Source organism: Armigeres subalbatus, chromosome 2, assembly GCF_024139115.2.
Source record: "Armigeres subalbatus isolate Guangzhou_Male chromosome 2, GZ_Asu_2, whole genome shotgun sequence".
Classification (NCBI taxonomy): domain Eukaryota; kingdom Metazoa; phylum Arthropoda; class Insecta; order Diptera; family Culicidae; genus Armigeres; species Armigeres subalbatus.
The window spans coordinates 121,982,737-122,004,371 of NC_085140.1; the positions used below are offsets into that span (position 1 = coordinate 121,982,737).

A 21,635-nucleotide genomic window follows, 5' to 3' on the forward strand; every position below is an offset into this window, starting at 1 on the left:
CTGGGAATCGAACCCAGCCACCCTCAGCATGGTCTTTGTTAGCCGCGCGTCTTACCGTGACGGCTAAGGAGGGCCCAGACAATTTCAATATGTTTTTAAAGGGGACTATGTTTTGTCAATAACCTGCAGCGCAATAGCCGATGGAGCCAATTTTCTTTAGTATTTCCTCGAATGTTAATACAGCGATCGTTCGCTAATTGGGATAAAAGCTCGCCTTAATTAGAATATGCCAGGGTAATTGAGGTGTTTTGATAAGCAACATCATTATTTTCTTTCTGCATTGTACAAACCTTCGAGCCAAATGTTTCAATCCTGTCATAAAAGTGATTTTAATACTCTCCGGTCTCCTTCTATAAAAAAATCGGCTTAAGATTAATCTATTATAGCCTCTGCGTAAAATTATCGTAAGAGAAGGGAAACGTATTCATCATTGAGTTAGTTAGAGCGTCTTATTAACTTATTTTCCTTAAATTCGCTGGTAGAACGCATTCGTGTTTGCTCATTCCGAACGTATCCACCTTTGCAGAAGCACCTTTTACTTTATTCACGCATCGGATCGCATACCCAAGGTTATCGCACGTTGCTGGGCAAGCTGTTCCGCATTGGTTGTATTCTTCGTCGGGCGTTTGCTGCTAAAATGAACGAAATGTGAAAATAAAAGACAGATACTGTTTCAAAGCGTTTCACATACCATGACAAGGCACAAGATCACCGAAAACGGCTAATGGCTAGCAAAAATGACGACTACTTTGAAATACATTTTTGATAACTAGGTACTGATAGCTGGGAGCAGCTACTTATATATGATCATTATAAAAGGATAGACAAACGTGATCGAATGTTGTGGAGATCATCAGTTCGATCTTGTAGTTATGAATTTATGTGGCTGAAGTGGCTTTGCCCAGTACCAGGGGGGATCTGGATGTAATGAACACCCTAAAGAATCGCATCATTTTCACATGGAAAACGTTGAAATATTCTGGAGCTTGCCAAGTTACATGAATCGTATATTCATGCACTACGATGCCTTGACGTCAATTGATGGAAAATGATCAATTTCGTGATACACTAACCCTCTTTTACGGCACTTTTTATACGTCACTTCGTTTTACGGCTCCTTTTTACTGACGTAAAAAGAATTTGAAACATTATTGACATCCAAAAGTAAGCCTCATAAGAAGGCACTCTTAGAACCCAAAGAATCAAAGTAGATGCTTTGTATATTCAATATTTAAAACAATTGTCTGTTAGTCATCCAAGAATTTCCTGAGTCTAACCGTAAAAATGATCTAAGGTCTAGGCCATTGCCCGAGCGATATCACTGAATCTGTTAGAAAACTTCAAGATGATGTATTGTCTTTGGGACACATGTGAAGACTCATCTGTTATGCCATTGTCCGGCAATTTTAGAAAGAGATTACAGTTCTCAATAGTTATAGAACCTCAGAAGTTTGAGAACAAGTCCCAATATGGTAGTATGATTCATCAGAACCATAATACCGCATTGGATAACGCTGGTAAATGAAATGCACTGTTTAAATAGTGATGATGCGTCAACTTGACAAAGCTAGATCAAATGGGGTATATCACAATAGATCTAACAAATGGTCGCAGGATTATACTCCAACAGGGAAAAAAAGGTCTACAAGCGTAGTTGAAAGAGCTGTTATCTCTGTAAAAATGGTTTATACTCTATTTGATATATTAAACTGAATTCCGTTCCAGGTCATACAAGAATTCCCTGAATATAGGCTTTAGGTCTCATCCGGTAACCGATGGCTGTTATCTCTTTAAAATGGTTCATGCTCCAAATGTTCTATTAAACCAAACTCAATATGCCTTAAGCAGCAGTTCCTTTCCTGGCCATCCACGACTTCCCTAGACTCCTCAGCCGCGGATTCATCCCAAATGTGTCCTCCGAGTATTTGTCTTTCACTTGCGTCTCAAAGTAGGTATATGAGATGTTCTAAGATCTCCAAATTGTCCTGAAGTTTGAATCAAATGGTCACCGAATCAACCAAGTCTTCCATGATGTATCTAGTCACGGTAACCACCAATTATGTCCTCCAAGTATTCGTCTTTCGTCAGTCTCAAATCCTGGCATATGAAATGTTCTAAGATTCCAAATTGCCCTTGAGTTTGAATGAAATGGTCTGCCGAATCAACCAAGGCTTGTCCCCAGCCGCAGTATCAACCCAATCTATGCTCCTCCGAATAATTGTTTTCACTTGCGTCTCAAATGTAGACATAGGAGTTGTTCTAAGATCTCAAATTGTCCTGAGTTTGAATCAAATGGACTGAAGGAATCAACCAAGGCTTTATGATGTTTCCAGCCACGTTAACCACCCATTCATGTCCTCTGAGTATTTGTCTTTGCTCGCGTTTTAAATCAAGGCACATGAATTGTTCTAAGATCTCCAAATCGTCCTGGAGTTTGAATCAAATGGTCTGCCGAATCAACAAAGTCTATCATGATGTCCCAAGCGGTATCAACCCAATTCGTCCTCCGAGTTTTTCTTTCATTTGAGTCTCAAATCCAGACATATGAGATGTAGTAAGAACTCCAAAATGTCCTGGAGTTTGAATCAAATGGTCTGCCGAATCAACCAAGGCTTCCATGATGTCCCAAGCGGCGGTATCAACCCAATTATGTCCTCCGAGTATTTTCTTTCATTTGGGTCTCAAATCCAGACATGAGATGAGATTTCAAATCGTCCTGGAGTTTGAATCAATGGTCTGCGAATCAACCAAGGCTTCCTGATGTCCATGGCTGCGGTAATAACCATAGTCTCCGAGTATTTTCTTTAATTGCATCTAAATCAGATATGAGATGTAGAGATCTCCAAATCGTCCCGGAGTTTGAATCAAATGGTCTGCCGAATCAAACGAGGTTCCATGATGTCCCCAGCCGCGGTATCAACCCATTATGTCCTCCGAGTATTTGTCTTCATTTGGTCTCAACCACAAATTATAAGATGTAGTAAGATTCCAAATCGTCTTGAATTTGAATCAAATGGTCTGCTGAATCAACCGAGCTTCCTGATGTCCCAGCGGTATCAACCAATTATGTCCTCCGAGTATTTGTCTTTCATTTGTCTCAAATCAGACATATGAGATGTTAGATCTCCAAATCCCTGAGTTTGAATCAAGTGTCGCGAATCAGCCAAGGTGATGATGTCCAGCCACGGTATCAACCAATTATGTCCTCCAGTATTTTTTTCATCTGTTCAAATGAGCAATGATTTTTAAGATTCAAATTTCCTGGTTAACAAATGGTCTCCGAATCAACCTCAAGCTTCCCTTCGCATGGTATCAACCCACATGTCCTCGAGTATTTGTCTTCGACTTGCGTCTCAAATGGTGGCATATGAGGTTGTTCTAAGATTCCAAATCTGTGTCTGAGTTTAATCAAATGAGTTCACCGAATCAACCAAGTTTCCAAGATGTCCAGCCACGGTAACCACCTATGTCCTCCAAGTATTTTTCATTCACTTGTCTCAATTTACAAATGATATGTTGTAAGATCTCCATAATTGTTCTGAGTTTAATCAAAATGGTTCACTGAATGCAAATGCTTCCATCATGTTCCTGCCAAGTGGTAATAACCCATTTATGTCTCCGAGTATTTATTCTGCTTGTTCAAATATCAATATTTTCCAAACTTAAATTGTACTATAAATCAATTCACTAATCAGCAAGGTTCATATTCACATAACATATGACACATGTCCTGAGTATTTCTTTTTCATTCGTCTCAAATCCAGACATAGAGATGTTATAAGATTCCAAATTGTCCAGGAGTTTGAATCAAATGGTCTACCGGATCAACCAAGGCTTCCATTATGTCTCACGGTATCAGCTCAACTATGTTTCTAGGGTATTTTTCCTTCACTTGCGTTTCAATTCCAGACATATGGGTTGTTTTAAATCTCCAAATTGTCCTTGAGCTTGAATCAAATGGTCTGCAAATCAACCAAGGCCTTAATGATGTCCCAGCCGCGGTAACAACCTGAGCAGCAGTCAGGCAAACATCCCAAGGATTATTTTCAGTTTTATAAGCAGAAAATCATTATTTGCTTACATGACCTCTCCAGAACAATTTGAGATTTTAAAGATATCATATGTCTGGATTTTAATAAGTGAAAGAAAATAATCGAGGACATAGTTGGTTGATAGCAATACGTAACTGAACGAAGCCATACCGATAACTTATTCAAATGAAAGCTTAGACTTGAAATTGTGTGATTGAATCAAAATTATGTTCATAAATAGTGTATGTTTGCTGGAAAATGCAAATATTGTTGAGGTGCCAACAACTGTCGCACCCTGCTAATGCCGTATTCTACCCTAGTTAAAATCAGTATTAAAGCGTTTACTCATCCTTGATCGAAAGATCCAAAAATGAAAATCCATCGAGAAACGGCAGAGATATTAAAGCTTAGAGTCTATCATATTTTCCCTACTTTCGCAATCGTAAAGTGTACCTGAATATAGAAAATACAGACGTAGTCCTACGACAAAAAGGCAAATAGCACACACAACCTCACTTGATCAGTACAATTGCTGATGAAGAATGTGTATAGCCGCCAGACATTCAAATACTCACGCTCCTTTAATGTGGACGTGTACTATACACATGTGGAGGTGTTGGCTCAAGAAATGGATTGCGAGCGATTTGACTATGCGTCCAATTTGGGAATCTCGAGCTCGTTCAGTAGCCGCTAGGTTGCGAAGGCCGACGAAGGTCTTTCGTAGCTTAGTTGGTTAAAGCACCAGTCTAGCGTACTGAGGGTCGTGGGTTCGAGTCCCATCGAAGGGAAAGTGGTGACCTCCAATACCTTTTTCAAATCAACATCTTCCACAAAATGTACATGTTCCCATATGAGTTTTCAGAACATTGTAAATTAATGGCCAAGTCGAGTGGTTTAATACCCGGAATATAGGCAATTAACTTTGATTGAACTGAGCATGATATTAATAATGGAACAGATGTCCTATATACCTATCATAGATATAATTAATATACATATATAGATATAATTGTACCAATTCTCCAAACCGTACGTGAATGTTCTCCGATTCCCTTATCTATTTAGGGTATACAATTTTATGTGATATATGGAAAAGCTGAATAAACGTGTGATTTTTGGCTGTTGTAGACTTGTAAAGCAGCACTAACAATTTCACTTCTGCATGCGACGACGGTCTCGGTAATTTATTTCAGTTTGTTAATAAAGCAAGCTGTACATAGTTAATTTTTTCGGCCCGTAGCGGGAAGGTGTAAAACAGGCTTTAACGAACGTTTCCGGTTCGGACATTCACGAGGCATTATGCATCTTTGGGATTTGTCCCGTACATATCCTGGCTGACAGGCGCATCCCGCTGCACACTTATGAAGACAAGGTATGGCTTTACCCCGATTTTCGCAAGTTTCTGGACATGACGATCCGCACGCGTCATAAGTTTCATTTTGTCCGCATTTTCACCTAAATAAATGATCCGTTTTTTCGGTATAATATACACAACATGCTGAATCAAATAAACTTACCCTTAGTTGGTAGAATACTGAAGGCTGTATTAACAAATAAAAGGATTGCGACAACTGTTAGTTTCATTTTTGAATCACGAATGACCACACTTTGTACAGAAAGTGAGGAAAAACTTGCATTTTTATATGCATTTAGCCTAACAAATTGAGTGTGAAACTCAATCCAATTCAAATTAGTTCGACACATGTTGATAAGCAAGAATAGTAAGTATAGTAACGCAATTTGTGGGAAAAATCGGATAAGCCACATTTGGTTTATTGGTCTATGGAAGTTTGCGCAATCCAGAAAACATAGTGGAGTAATCTACACGAAACCAATCTTTGCCATACGAAACGATTGCAATTACCAGTTCGCCAGAGCTTTGCTAAATTGAAAGCTAATTTTTGCGATGTTTTCAGCATGGAGATGTGTTAACGAGCGAAACATTATAGTGGTGCCAAAGAAATCGACATCTTATAAAATAATCAAAAGAAGAACCATGTTCAGGGAAGCACAGAACAGTTGATCGGATTAATCCCGAAAAAGGATATTTCTATATTTCTACTATGTAACAACTTAAAATCGAAATGCTTTCTGTCTAATGCAACGTACACACCAGTCAAGCAGTTGGACGAACATTGACTCCGCCCCCAAGAAAACGCTTCGGTTGCTGCTTTGTTTGAACGTGTGTGAAGTTGTTCGAACAACCATTTGACAGTTGGCGGCTCGGTTGGAAAAAATTAAAACGGTTTGATTTTGGTTTGAGCTGCCGGGAGTGGAGTCAAGGTTAGCCGAACATGTTTGAGCATTTAGTGAAGTTGCACAAACCTCATATATTTTTTGATGGTTGGTGCTCGAGTTGGTGCTTCGGTCGTTCGTGTGTGACATTGTTGGTCGAATAAATTGATTGTTCGTGTCGCTGTTGATAAAACTTGATGAATGTTTGAATAAACGGGAGGTGGAGTCAATGTTGGTCGAACTGCTTGACCGTGTGTACGTTCCATAATAACTATATGAAATCTGTAATAAATACACCTATCTGAAGGCGCTGTCAAACGTTGTTAGTAAAGCACTCGCATCGAGCATTTTGCTCAGAAAGTGACATATGTCAAATATTTTCAAAGTCCAATTTTTAGTCTGTATTAGTCTGTATTAATCGCAACAAAATATCTGTATTTGTCTGTGTGGAGATAAGATGGTTCAAGAATCATAAAATTAGTCAAAAACCATGCACTGGCGACAACAAAAAATATCGAGGTTTTAATAATAAAAAAAGTGAGTATAGGACACAGTCGAGTCCAGTACTAGATACTAAAGACAAGTAAGGTTGCTGTTGAGATACGCCCGCATAATGAAAAACAGCATGTTATATGGTCCGAATCATTATTGCGATGTGAGATATTGAGTAACATTTTACTTTACGGTTATCAACTTATTTTGTTGAGAAAATTATTTTGAGCTTTTTAGTGGAATGTGTTCACTTGTCATAAGACGAGTTTGTACAATCCCATTGAATTCCACCACTTAATTGTATCTTGACAGATACGTATTTCGACATCAACAGTAAGGCCGTCTTCAGAATCTCGTACTTGACTCGACTTCGACTTCTCGAAAGTCGAGTCAAGGACGAGACACTGAAGACGGCCTTACTGTTGAGGTCGAAATACGTATCTGTCAAGATACAATTAAGTGGTGGAATTCAATGGGATTGTACAAACCCGTCTTATGACAAGTGAACTTATTTTTGATCGACTCAACATCACGAAGTAGCAGCTACGGAATGCACGGTCATCATACTCATGCTCAAACGAAATTATAATAGGATTCTGGTTTGAATAAAATTATTCAAGAATTTCTAACGAAATACTGTTGGTCTTCCGAACAAAATCCTTTTGGAATTTTGAAAAAATGCTTTGAACTTTCGATTGGAGCGTTCTACTGGACAAGGGATTCCGATTAGAATACTAATGGTATTTCTGAAGCCCTAGAAGGATTTTATTCGGAAGCGCTGAAAGCCAAAAAGAGCTCCGTTTAGAAAACCAAAATTCTCGGTTCGTAAACAGAAGTCCTTTCTCTAGATTTCCGAAAGAAATTATTTTGGATTCTGGAAGGCATTTCATTATATTTTGAACGAAATTCTTTGGGCTTCCAAAACAGAACTCTTCTGGGTAAGCAACCTGGGGTACATGCACCGCGGGGGGTGCTTTCGCCGGGCCCAGGGGTACCTCGGACGAAATGCTTAATGACGGATGAATTACAATTTTAATACAAACTTATTAATAAAGCTTTGTATTTTTTTTATTTCTAAACTTTGTCTTGTACATAATAGGGTAAAGGATGTATTTTGGACCTCCTTTCGGGGTTTTATTTTGGACCACCAAAAAGAATTTGCTCTCAGTGGTCCAGAATATGAGGTGTCGAACTGGTGGTCCAAAATACCTCCCCTATGCATGACGATTAGTAAATCAAGACATGAAGACTTTTTCCTGAAAAGCTCAGTTGCTTCTTTGCAAGAGGATTGAAAGCATCCTTCTACGCTTCTCGGAGCCTCCTTCCAAGCAGCTCGGAAGCCTCCTTTCAAGTGACCGGAAGCATAATTTCAAGAGGTTCGAACACTTTTTTAAGAGGCCCGAAGCCAAGCTTTTTTTCTAGAAATTTCCTTTTATTTCTGCTTCTTTTAAAAGCCTCGGATCTTTTCAAGGGGCTCGGAAGGGTTTTTTGAACAGGCTGAACAGTCTCATTTTAAAAGGCTCGGAAGCCTACTATAAAGATGGTTGGCATCCTCCTTTCTAGAGGCCCTGAAATCTTCTTTTAAGCTTTTTTTTTTTCTCTTTTCTCCTTCTTTAAGGCTCGGAAAGCTCTTTTCAAAAGGGTCGGAAGGCCTCTTTCAAGAGCCTCGAAGCCCTCTTGAAAGCCTCAGAATCCTCCTCTCGGAGGAAGCATCCCTCGACTCAGGAAGCCTCCTTTCAAGAGGCTTAATTGACTGTAAGGACCTGACCAGCACGTTATTGGTCATGAATTGGAAACTCAAAGCAAGTATACAATAAGAAAAATTTTTGTTTCCCAAGAATATTATTTAATTGGTGAGCTGTTCATATTTGTTGTTTCTCGGTCAATCATGATTAGCAATTACGATGAGAACCCTCAAACTATGGGACGAATCTTGACAAGAATTAAAACAGCTCGTTCTCAGTCAATTTTCTACTAAAATGCAAGCAGTTTCAACTGATGATCAAAGGGAATAAGTAGTTCAACATATAGATGGGTAAATGCCCAGGATGACCCTCCCTCTCTTTTAGAGTTTTGAAGTGTAATAGCCATTTTTTGCAGAAACAAATGTTTAGTATTTTGAATTTTAACGTCGTAACAGGTGCTTTAGCATAAGTAATTAATAGGTCAATGTGAATGGACAACCAATGGCCAAATAGACATAATTGACCTCTTCATCCTGAATATGTTCGAAACCGGAATATCCTGTGGCCAGCATAGAATCTGAATATCAGTCTTCCGACACCTCAAACTTCTCAGAATCTCATTAACTGAAAAGCATACCAGATTTCTTGGTAGAATTAAAACTGGCCATTTGATGTTGTTTTTCTGTTGGCCATTTTTACCGGAAATTTCGGGTTTCAGGAATCTGTTCGTAGGCCATCAAAATGGCCAGTTTTGCCTACCAAAACTGGCAATTTTCTACTTGAATACAAGTTTGAACGTTAAAAAAAAAAAAAAAAAAAAAAAAAAAAAAAAAAAAAAAAAAATTTCAAAATAAAAAAATTTTAAAAGTTTCAAAAATGGCTTATACACATGCTTCAAAACTCCCCCTCTAAAAGAGGGAGAGAAGTCATTCTGGGCATTTTTTACCCATCTACATGCTGGAACTATTTATTCCCCCTTGATCACAGTTGAAACTGCTTATTTTAGTAGAAAAATTGACTGAGAACGAGCTGTTTGGCAGCGTCAAGATTCGTCCCGCAGCAGCTCTGAGGGTTTAACTGCTTAATAAGCTCTTCTCGACTATCTGGACAATACAAATCTCGTACGAAATTTGCAAAAAATATACTCCAGAACGGGTTGAAAGATCATTAAATTGGTTGAAAGTTCTTTTACTTATGTTTGCGTTTTAGGCTCATAATGACCATTATAGCTGTTCTTATATGTGCTATGGACATACATAGACAATAGCTCAGTTCAAGTCGAGCTTGATTGTATATAAGATCATGTAGCCGCTAACGCAAGTCGAGCACATCTTGTATATGGTAAAACAGTTATTTGTCTTTGAAAAGGGAAACTGAATTGTGTACGTAATTTAAAAACCAATTTAATTAAAATTCAGTGGAAAAAAAAAATTAAATTTTCGTTTCTGTTTTGAAAAATTTTTGGTGAATCAAATGAACCTTGATTTCGTTTCGTTTCGAAGTTTCGAAAGTAAATTCTATATTTCGTTTCCTGTTTCGATCCGAATCACACATAGACATTTTTAATTTGCGTTTCGTTTCGTTTCCTAACGAAAGTTTGTTATCGCATTACCTCACTTCCTGGGTAATCCTTATTGGCGAACGGTAATTATTGGCTTTCTGAACGATACATAATTTTCGACTTTGGTATTCAGTTTAACAAACGCTTTTAAGAGATCTTCTGAAAGAAATACTTTTTGAACCTGAGTGGAGCCATCTGGGCTTCTTGAATGGTTTTAGTTTCTGTTTCTGTACAAAGGATTTTTTAAATCTTTATTAGTGAGAAGTTTTTAGTCCTAGGCTGGTTTACTCTTCAGATAAAGGAAATCCTTCATCCGTTCAGAAGCAAAAAGGATTTTGTTCGAAAGCGCAAAAAGAGTTCCACTCGGAAGCCAAGAAAAGTTCCAAAGAACAAAGGTTCTGCGTCTGTAAAGCCTGGGCAAACAGGTGTCCGTTCTTTGGCTCTCCAAACGGATTTATTCTTTCAGTGCCTCTTCTCTGATCTGGACTTCTCCCAACGGATTTTCAGTTAGAAAAATTGCGGAAATATTATCAACTTATACTAATGTAACATCATACAATATATTTATATGATCATTATTTTGAGCTTTCTTCATCGGTCATAAGTGACGGTTCGTGGATTGACCTGACCATTCGCAAATTCGTACAGACTAAAAGAAAGCAAGAAGAATGGAAGAAGCGAAATTTGCTTTTCAACTATATCTCTTTAGAACAGCGGTTCTTAACCTTTCTTGCGAGGTACCCTTTGGAACTTTTGCATTAATTGAGGTACCCCTCTCGAATTCAGTGCTTCCAACTTTTGAAAGAATAATACTGAGCCCTTTGAAGGAAGCTTCTTTAAGCTTTGGAAACCCTTTGAAGTAGACTTCGTCGTTTTCTTTCATTAGAGGCTTCTGAGCCTCTTGTAGAGAGGTTTCGATTTCTCTTGAAGGAGGTTTTGAGCTGCTGAAAAGGAGGCTCTCCGAAATTCTCTTGAAAGTAGTCTTCTGAGCCTTTGAAAAAAGGACTTGGAGCATCTTGAATGGGGGGCTTCTGTGTCTCTTTGAAAGAAGGCTCTGAGCCTTCACGTGAAAGGAGCGTTCCTGAAAGACTCTTGAAAGGAAGAGAGGGCTTCTTGGAGCCTCTTGAAAAAACGTTCTCTTAGGGAAGGAGGGGCTTTTGAGCCCTCTTGAAAGGATGCTTTAAGTCTCTTTGAAATGTGGCTTCCTACCCTCTTTGAAAGGAGCCTTCCGAGCTTTTTTGAAGGAGGCTTTGTTTAGCCTATTGAAATGGGGAGGCTTGAGCCTGGAAGGAGGTTGTTGAGCCTCTTGAAAGGATTCTTGAGCTTGGAGGCTTTGGAGCTCTTTTGAGAAAGAAGCCTTGGAGGAAAGTTTGGAGCCTTTTTGAAGCATGCTTCACAGCCTCTTAAAAGGATAGGGAGCCTCTTGTAAAGAAAATGTTGGAGCCTCTAGAAAAGGAGGATTTTGGAGCCCTTTCTTGAAAAGAACACTTCAGAGCCTCTTAGAGGGGAAGCTTTTGAGCCTCTTGGAAAGGATGCTTTTGAGTCTCTCGAAAAGGGATTTTTGAGTCTCTTGAAAGGAGGCTTCTGAACCTCTAGAAACGGAGGAGGACTTTGAGCCTCTTGAAAGGAGAGATTTCTGAGCCTCTTGTGGTTAAGGGTAATGGAGCCTCTTGAAAGGATAGCTTTTGAGCCTCTTGAATTGAGGCTCTGAGCCTCTTGAAAGGAGCCTTCTCTGAGCCTCTTTTGGAAGGAGGCTTCTGAGCCTCAGGACTTGACTCTGACCATGCCTTTTAAGATGCATAATATGTGCAAATTTCACATCAACTATTTTGGGTAAAATAATCGGCGTTGCATACTCATTCCTTGGGCAAAAAATCTCTTTCCCTCATCAAACTGATACACAGAAAACTCAACTACTCACTCGAACAAGAATCATCAAAAAAAATTTAGGAAGTATCTGTCTGGTCACGAAATATTAGTTCTTTCGACAGTGGCAACCTTCCACTCGAAGCTGATCACGCCTGAAATAAACCAACAAGTTGCCTCAGCAGGGATGTAGATCGTAGTCTCAGCCCTTCCACTGAAGAGCCTTCTAATCCTGTGCGATAGCAACCGAAGGAGAACATTATTTTTAACTCTTAGAGCCTTGAAAAGGCTGTTTGCTTCCGGCCAAGTGCAAAAAAGTAAGAAAACGATCTTTTCAAATAACTGGCGAATTTCTAGTTAAGGCATAAAAAGACTGGAATGCTCTGCGAGCGAATGTACTTTTCTTTTTATACCTTATTTTGAATCTTCTCCCGCTTCCCCAATTGGTGGGCCAATCAGCTAGAAGGTTCTTGTATCCCGCTTCTTTGTCAACCAAAGCGTCATCATCTTCTAACGCGTTCTGAGAAGGGCTTCTCCTTTTTTGACGCTTGTTGCTCGCTGCCGGTTAAGGCCTATTTCTTTTTTTTTAACGGGACTTTTCGCTAGATACAGGCCAATAAGCTGGGCAAGCAAGCGAGCTTTAGAACAAATTGCAGTTCAGGTGGGAAGCATGTGTTCTTTTCTGAGTACAATATTGTTAGTAGTAGAAGGAAGGGGAAACGTTACCCGGACATGGAGATTTCGGGTGATAAGATTTAGAATTGGTAACATGGGACGAGATCATTCAGTCACGTTCGCTTTGTAAAAGTGCGGCTCAGTATCAAATAAATGTTTATCTAGCATATTTTTTGTATCAATGCCAAAAATCCAATAACATTTGATGAAAAAATCGATTGATAGTTTATTAATCGTTTGAGCTTTCGTTATCGGTGTTTCTTTTTTTTTTATCCAAATAAGATTATGTGTGAGAGATTTGGATATCTTATGAATCTTTTTAAAGGCATATGGTCAAGCTGAAGTCATTCGTCCACTTCTGCGGTTACAACTCAGTAGAAAATTACCTATTAGTTAGTTTTTGATGCTATTCATGAAAATCACGCATAAAATTTTATTTCAGGAATATTGATTTGGCACCCAAGCATAATTTCTTATCCTTGAAGGGTATTGGAAAAGCATTGATATTGATCTCTATTATTGGCTCTCTGAAGAACCGCTTTTTTTTGTGGACATACATGCTAATCATGTGGCTTTTTCTTCAGCCTCATTCTCGGCTCAGCACCGATGCCGGCCGGTCTCGACTCGACTCTGCCATGCTGCTGCCGGTATCTGCTCAGCATTGCTGCTTTGGTTTTGGGTCTGTAGGTGGACTGCTGATGTACTGGCTAGGTTTCTGGCTGATGATGGTCGCTCTTCGTCACGGTGGTGTCGAAGCCGAAAAGCGGTCGGTGCAGACTTCCATTCCTTAGCCAAAAGTTGTGGAGCGCTGTCTCAATCGATGATGCGGTTGCTTCGCTTCGTCCCTGGCTGGTCAGAATGAAAGCGGAAAAAATCGCGTTGCGCTATCTTTATGGCTTCTCGGCAGACCCAGCGGCTGCTCATTCGCTGGTGTTCTGCACACTGCACACGTACCAATTCAGAACGTGGTGGTAATGGAATGATGCAAGAATTATGCGGTACCTATATTTATAGGTTCCCTGATCTTCACTGCTTTTTCATTGGAAAAAACAGTTTCATGCCTATTGAAACAAGTTTTTCGGGTCTTTATCAAGCTAATAGAACATGGAAGGTATATACTTTGAAATCTGTCGATTGAGGGGCTTACTCGCAGAAATTCTTCTACTGAGACGAACGCTATTAACGTTTAAAATCTTTCAACACAGCGTAACGCGGTCGATTTGAATATTTCTGAAATGACACCCGGTATAGTGTAAAAGAGAGAGACGTAAGTCCCACGTGTAAAAAAAAAAATCATTTGTCTTCTATTCGATGTTTTCGTCTGTTCTGATCTTTTGTTCCGGCAGCCCTTCATACAATGTGCTGGTTGTGGAAGGCAGAATTCAATTGGGGATTTCTTGATCGAATTGCATATTATATACAATATAAATTTTTGAAATAAAATACACAATTATCAAAAATATATCAATGAGTTTTAATTGAACCGTAATACGTCCGCCATTACGCATTTTTGTCCGAGGTACCCCTTTAGGGCCAAAGCTGAAGGTACCCCCAGGGTACATATACCCCATAAGGTTGAGAACCGCTGCTTTAGAAAATGCTAATAACTTCGCCGGACTCTGATTTTGTCGCGGTTTTAGCACACAATATTCTGTATTTAATTCCTGCAAGAAATAGGGCCTTTAAAAAAAATTAAATAAGCAGTTAAGGGTCCGCAATATGCAAACGGAAATGAAATTCTTTCTCTCTCGAATAAAAACCTGATTCTACCAGGCCCTTTCACGGACATGCAGCGTGGGCGTTTAAAGAGTCGGACCGGAAATCTTCGTGGTTTTCGAGCGAAAAGTGCAATACTGTGAGTGAAACTAGATAATGATGTGTGGCGCAGACGCATGAATCACTGAACTGTATCACGCATAAAGAAAAAATACTGTAAATCACATGAAATACGGCAGACTTGGAGTGGATGGTTACTTTATTGCGAGTGCCGAAAGAAAAGAATAGCGATAACAATATTCAACAGGAACTAGATAGAAGCCGGTTACTTTTCGAAAGGCCACGAACGCGATGGCTTCATCATCACGGTGGAGTCGGATTTGGAGACCCCAAACATTCGGGAAAAAAGAAGGAACGTTGCTCAAGATCGACGATTATGGAGTAATACGCCAGACATATGGTATATCGACGCTTTAGGCACAACCAGGTATCCAGGAAGGTACTCAATTGAGAATAACAAAAGCAACTTATAGTTGATCCAAATGACATTAAGATTGTCTTATCAACGTAATTCGAAAATCTCACTGGTAGAATAAGCCACCTTTTTGGAAATAAATGTTCTTCTACGTTTATTTTATAATCTCACCGCTGCACCTTTACACCCAAAAAACAAAAATGCCATCTTCATCAACTTTCATCCGTCGATCAAATTGACTTATTCAGTGGCCCCTCATGCCCGGGAGTGGCATTCAGTTGTAGTCGGTTCCGGAGGGCAAGGGCATTCATCCTCACGAATACACGGCCTTTGCCATTCTCGAACTGGCGCACGTAGCCTTCACGGCAAAAACAGTTCTTCGACACATACGGCCGGACACTTGTACAGCATCTTCAGGCCCAGAATACTGCAATGGACTTGACAGGCCGCCGCAGAGACTCCCTTTGTATTCCTCAAAGTGCGGATCATCTACGAATGGAAAATTGATTAAAATGTTAGCTATAATGATCAAGACGATGTAATCTACCGCAGCGCGGATGAGCAGTGGAATAGCTGATGCCAGCATAATGAGAGCTACTAGTATAATCAGTTTCAAGGATCAAGTGATTGCAGGTTTAACAATTGGTACTCCATCACTGATGGTATCATCTTTTATACTGGTATCGCTGGAAAAAATTATTCATAGAGTTACGAGACGCGCAATAATGCGACATTCGGGCATATATCTTTGAATGGACCTTTGATATTGGATTGAAGTGTATTTGAAATATCTTAAGCATAAGATAAGAAATTTGAAAAGTTCTACTCATTTGATCGACTCGTTATTGAGTTGCATCTATGTGCAAGTCCTATCCAAAATAGGGTTTGACGAATTATTTAATGATGGATTCATTACATAATTTTAGCCAGACCTTTTCCACCATTATTACGACATATTGAAAGTCTCTATTATGAGCCAACGTAACTACACAAGTTTATGAGTCTTCATTACTCTCCGAACATGCTAAAAGTACGATTTCATATCGAATAGTGTCTCAAGAAGCATCTTTTTCCATTCATAAGAAAACACAAAATAACACTGTTTTGGCCTGAATTGGCGTCTTGGTAACTACGCTCGTAACGTATTGCAGTGGTACTGAGTAAACGAAGCCAAATTTATGCCAAAAGATATGAACCCACAAACTGAAACTCAAAATGAAAAATTCTGGGAAATTGTGAAGAAGACGAACTTCGAAAACATCCTAAAATTATTAACACAGAGCAGATAAAGATGATGAAGATCAAGATGAAGAAAATTTGGGAAAAAACAATTCAAAATATAGGAAAAATCGATTGTACAAAATTTGGGAGGACTGAAAAGACCTCCAAGTATTGGATGGGCATGAAATCAAATTTGAAATCAAAAAATGTTGTAAATCATAACTTTTGAAAGTTTTTCATTTGAAAATTTTCAAGACAATCCGATAATCGGTTTAATTTTGGTGAGTAAATATGCCATTTTTATCGAATACACCCTTTATTAGTGGCTCAAATTAGTATGGAAAATTTTTTCAATTTTTGATGGGCCGCCCTTATTTCGGTTTGATGTTCTGGTGTTTAGACACAGCTTGTTCAATGTTTGGTGCTAACTGTTCGAGTTTATATGCAATATGTAGAAACATCCAAAACGGCTAATTGTGTTGGACGGCACAATCTTACGATGAAGAATTATGATATTTCATTCACATCTTGAAGAATTTAACACAGAATGTTATGAAACCGCGAGAAGATTAGAGTTGCCTGGTTGGTTATTAGCATTTCTCTGAAGTGGGGTTTGAGCAAATTTCGTTTCTTTTACTTTTGAAAAGAAATAAATTCACCCACCATCACTCCAGTAAAATGCTAATATCTTTGCCTAATAAACTTTAATCTTCTCGCGGTTTTCGGCATACCATTCTGTATTTAATTCCACAAGATCTGGATGAGTATCATGCTTCTTGATCGTAAATTGTGCTGTTCAACTGCAAATCACTGTTTTTGGATGTTTCTGCATACATTTTTCCATATAAACTTCCAACGAGTTTAGCACCGCCCAAACGTTGACCGATTTGGCTGAAATTTTGTCCAGAGCACCAGGGCATCAAATTGAATCGAATAAGAGGGCGGCTCATCAAAAAAATTGGAGAAGTGTTTTTTGAGCCACCCTACCCTTTATACTATATTAGTCCTGCACATAAATCCGGGAATTTCGATAACTCTTTAATTTTATGTGCAACGCACTGATAAAATGCATGTTAAATAGAATTGAATGAATATTAAATATTAAATATTAAATATTCAATATCTATAATTTAATATTTAATAATTAATATTTAGTATTTAATATTTAATATTTAATATTTAATATTTAATAGCTTCATATTTAATATTTAATATTTAATATTCAATATTTAATATTTAATATTTAATATTTAATTATTTAATATTTAATATTTAATATTTAATATTTAATATTTAATATTTAATATTCTATTTAATATTTAATATTTAATATTTAATATTTAATATTTAATATTTAATATTTAATATTTATTATTTAATATTTAATATTTAATATTTAATATTTAATATTTAATATTTAATATTTAATATTTAATATTTATATTTAATATTTAATATTTATTATTTAATATTTAATATTTATTATTTAATATTTAATATTTAATATTAATATTTAATATTTAATATTTAATATTTAATATTTAATATTTAATATTTAATATTTAATATTTAATATTTAATATTTAATATTTAATATTTATTTATATTTAATATTTAATATTTAATATTTAATATTTAATATTTAATATTTAATATTTAATATTTAATATTTAATATTTAATATTTAATATTTAATACTCCAACATTTAATATTTAATATTTAATATTTAATATTAATATTTAATATTTAATATTTACCATTGTTTAATATTTAATATTTAATATTTAATATTTAATATTTAATATTTAATATTTATTTATATTTAATATTTAATATTTAATATTTAATATTTAATATTTAATATTTAATATTTAATATTTAATATTTAATATTTAATATTTAATATTTAAATCAGGCACCGCTGTAGTTCAGTAAATTTCAGAACTGAACTTCGGCAGAAAGTTTGGTTTATTACTGATTTTCGGCAAAATATTTACCGTATCTCGGCAAATGAAACGTCACTTTTACTGATATCTCGGCAAAAGTCGTGTTTGCTGAAACTCGGTGGTGCCCACCTCGAGAAAATAATCAAAAAATGCTGAGATCTCGGCGAAATATTTTAAGTGTGTATATTTAAATTCATTGTGCTTATTCATTCAATTCTATTTAACATGCATTTATTTTATCAGTGCGTTGCACATAAAATTAAAGAGTTATCGAAATTCCCGGATTTATGTGCAGGACTAATATAGTATAAAGGGTAGGGTGGCTCAAAAATACTTTTTCAATTTTTGATGAGCCGCCCTTCATTCGATTCATTTGATGCCCTGGTGCTCTGGACAAAATGAAGTTAGCCTATGTTTAAGGTGCTAAACTCTGTTGGAAGTTTATATGGAAAATGTATGAAACATCCAAAATAGTGATTTGCAGTTGAACAGCACAATTTATGATCATATACGATACTCATCCAGATCTTGTGGATTAAATACAGAATGGTATGTTGAACCGCGAGAAGATTAAAGTTTATTAGGCAAAGATATTAGCATTTTACTGGAGTGATGGTGGGTGAATTTATTTCTTTTCAAAAGTAAAAGAAACGAAATTTGCTCAAACCCCACTTCAGAGAAATGCTAATAACTTAGCCGGGCTAACTCTAATCTTCTCGCGGTTTTCTGCATAACATTCTGTGTTAAATTCTTCAAGATGTGAATGAGTATCATAGTTCTTCATCGTAAGTTGTGCCGTCCAACTGCAATTAGCCGTTTTTGGATGTTTCTGCATACATTTTTGCATATAAACTTCGAACGAGTTTAGCACCGCCCAAACGTTGACCGATTTGGTTGAAATATTGTCTAGAGCACCAGGGCATCAAATAGAGCCGAATAAGAGGGCGGCCCATCAAAAAAATTGAAAAAAGTTTTTCCCATACTAATTTGAGCCACCCTAATAAAGGGTGTATTCGATAAAAATGGCACACCCATATTTACTCACCAAAATTAAACCGATTATCGGATTGTCTTGAAATTTTCAAAAAATGAAAAACTTTCAAAAAGTTATGATTTACAACATTTTTGTTTCATTTGATTTCATTGCCCATCCCGAATGCGCGCACCTTTCTTTTCGGTCCTCCCAAATTTTGTACAATCGATTTTTCCTATATTTTTGTTGTTTTTTTCCCAAATTTTCTTCATCTTGATCTTCATCATCTTTATCTGCTCTGTGTTAATAATTTTAGGATGTTTTCGAAGTTTCGTCTTCACAATTTCCCAGAATTTTTCATTTGAGTTTCAGTTTTGTGGGTTCATATCTTTTGGCATAAATTTAGCTTCGTTTACTCGGTACCACTGCAATACGTTACGAGCGTAGTTGCAAGACGCCAGTTCAGGCCAAAACAGTGTTGATATTTTGTGTTTTCTTATGAATGGAAAAAGATGCTTCTTGAGACACTATTCGATGTAAATCGTACTTTTGAATGTTCCGGAAGTAATGAAGAGAACGCTTACTTCACCACATCCGCAAATCACCTGACTTCTTAGCTAATTTTAATAACTTCTTTGTTCGGACATCCTCCGGAATATCGAACTTGGACTTGGCAACGAAATATTCATGCCCAGGAAGTTGACGGAAGTCAGCCTTGACGTAGGTTTCATCATCCATAAGGATGCAACAGGATTTAGTGAACAACTTCGTGTAATGTATCCGGGCGCGGGTTTTTGCAGTGGTGTTATGCTTTTCATTCCGATTTGGGGCTTTTTGCCCCTTGTAAACATGTAACCCAGTACGTTTCATGGTTTTTGTGCACGAACCTCGGACTTGTTAGCAACATTTCGTCTGGAAACTTATTGAGCTGTTCTACCACTCCTGGTCATTTTACTGTCGATTGGACCGCTTCTTCCCTTCCTTCCTTTGAACACTCAGATGCTCCTTGAAAGATTTTAATACACGAGGTACAGTTGAATTTGCAATCCTAAGTGTTTTCATATCGATCGGTGGGCATTTTCCGGATTTTGATTGAAGGGGCTCAACATTTTTTCACTGGCAATTTCTTTTTCCGACGATATGATTGGAACCACTGTATGAATAAATATGAAACTCTGCAGATGTAAACAATACACCATGAATAAGATTTGGTCAAATTCCCAGGTTTCTTACTCATACAGTTCAAAAGTTATAGGAGATTTTCGGTGTGCCATTTTTATCGAATACACCCTTCATGTGCGAAGCTTGATTGCAAAAATCTATGTGCCTTGCAGATACATTTTAGATGCATATTAATTTCAGTGTAAGTATACGTAAAGGCTATAGAATTACTCCAAAGCCGAACTTTTGATAAAAGGCTCGGAGACCCATAGTGTTATATACCTATCGACTCAGCTCTACGAATTGAGGTGATGTCTGTATGTATGTATGTGTGTTTACAAAAAATGTGAGACACGCTTTTTTGTACTAAGCCTTATCTGTGTTCGCTATTGAAAATTGGCCCAATCGGCAATTGCGTTCCGGAGCAATCAACCTTTTGTCTGTGCTCTGGGGTCAACATAACCCCAGCCTTCTTTTTTGTAATTTTTTCATTTTTCAATCGATAATTTTTGGTAGTTTGGTGAAAGTCGCCGAGATCTTTTCGCTAGGTGTAAATTCGCTTGAAATATCTCCAGTCCATTCATCCCCTCGGCACGGGTCGCTTGACACCTTGGGATTCGGGGTTAGGGATATGACCGGGTACCGAGCTTGGTGATATGAGCGGATTTATACCGTTACGCACTTCTTCAAAGTATCCATATCCCAGCGTAACGGGGATCTAACGATAGTATCGCTAAGAGTATGTACCATTAGGGCAGTTCAAATTTCAAAAATGTTCGAAAATTCCAACTCCCATGTGTCTATTAGCATCATTTTGCAGTCCTGGCAATTTCAGGTATAATTCATGGCGGTTATTTAGGGTGACGCGAGTCAATTTATGTTTATATGGAATTTGTATGAAAAACTTAAAATTTATCCAAGTCTTCCCACAAATTGTCTATTTGTGATGAATTCACATAAACATCCCCAACCTCCATTTTTGGAATCTATTTGAGTTCAACCAGTGGATAACTCATTAATTTTAATTTATATTTCCACTGCCATGTTGGAGGCTAATTACACCATTTTAGCCATTTATATCATATTCACACTGTCAATAGAACCGTTCAATCCACTCATAATTAATGTGTTATCCGGAGGAGTCATTTATATAGATTATATAGATATAGAAAAGAAATGTTGGGGATGTTTATTTGAATTCATCACAAATCGACAGTTATAGGGAGACATGAATAAATTTTAAGTTTTTCCCATACAAATTTCCATATAAACATAAATTGACTTCGCGCCACCCCTAAATGGCCACCGAATTGCCTGAAATTTTGCCAGGACTCCTATATTACCAAAAAGATGCTAATTGACATATGGGAGTTGGTTTTTTCGAACATTTTTGAAATTTGAACTGCCCTAATGTACCATATTTGAAACAGGCTCACTGATCTTCGAATACATGTGTAGATCCAAAGGCTTTAACTCCAGGGATTTCTTGGATGACATATACATACTGTGAACGTATTTCATTCTTTGTATCACTAAGACAGTGGCGTTGCCAGAAAATTGGTCTAGGAGGAGTTTTCTGAACATTTTTTTTTAATTT

The 21,635-nt window shown here is 37.3% G+C and overlaps 1 protein-coding gene across 1 annotated transcript in view; it reads right to left on the reverse strand.

The window, feature by feature from the left end:
- Positions 1 to 21,635, reverse strand: part of LOC134209206 (mucin-5AC-like) — a 114,689-nt gene that overhangs the window by 85,185 nt on the left and 7,869 nt on the right. The window contains exons 5-6 of the mRNA XM_062685198.1: positions 15,054 to 15,225; positions 565 to 632 (exon numbers count right to left, since the gene is read on the reverse strand). Coding sequence (XP_062541182.1) covers positions 565 to 632; positions 15,054 to 15,225 — 240 coding nt within the window. The remainder of the gene's footprint in view (positions 1 to 564; positions 633 to 15,053; positions 15,226 to 21,635) is intronic.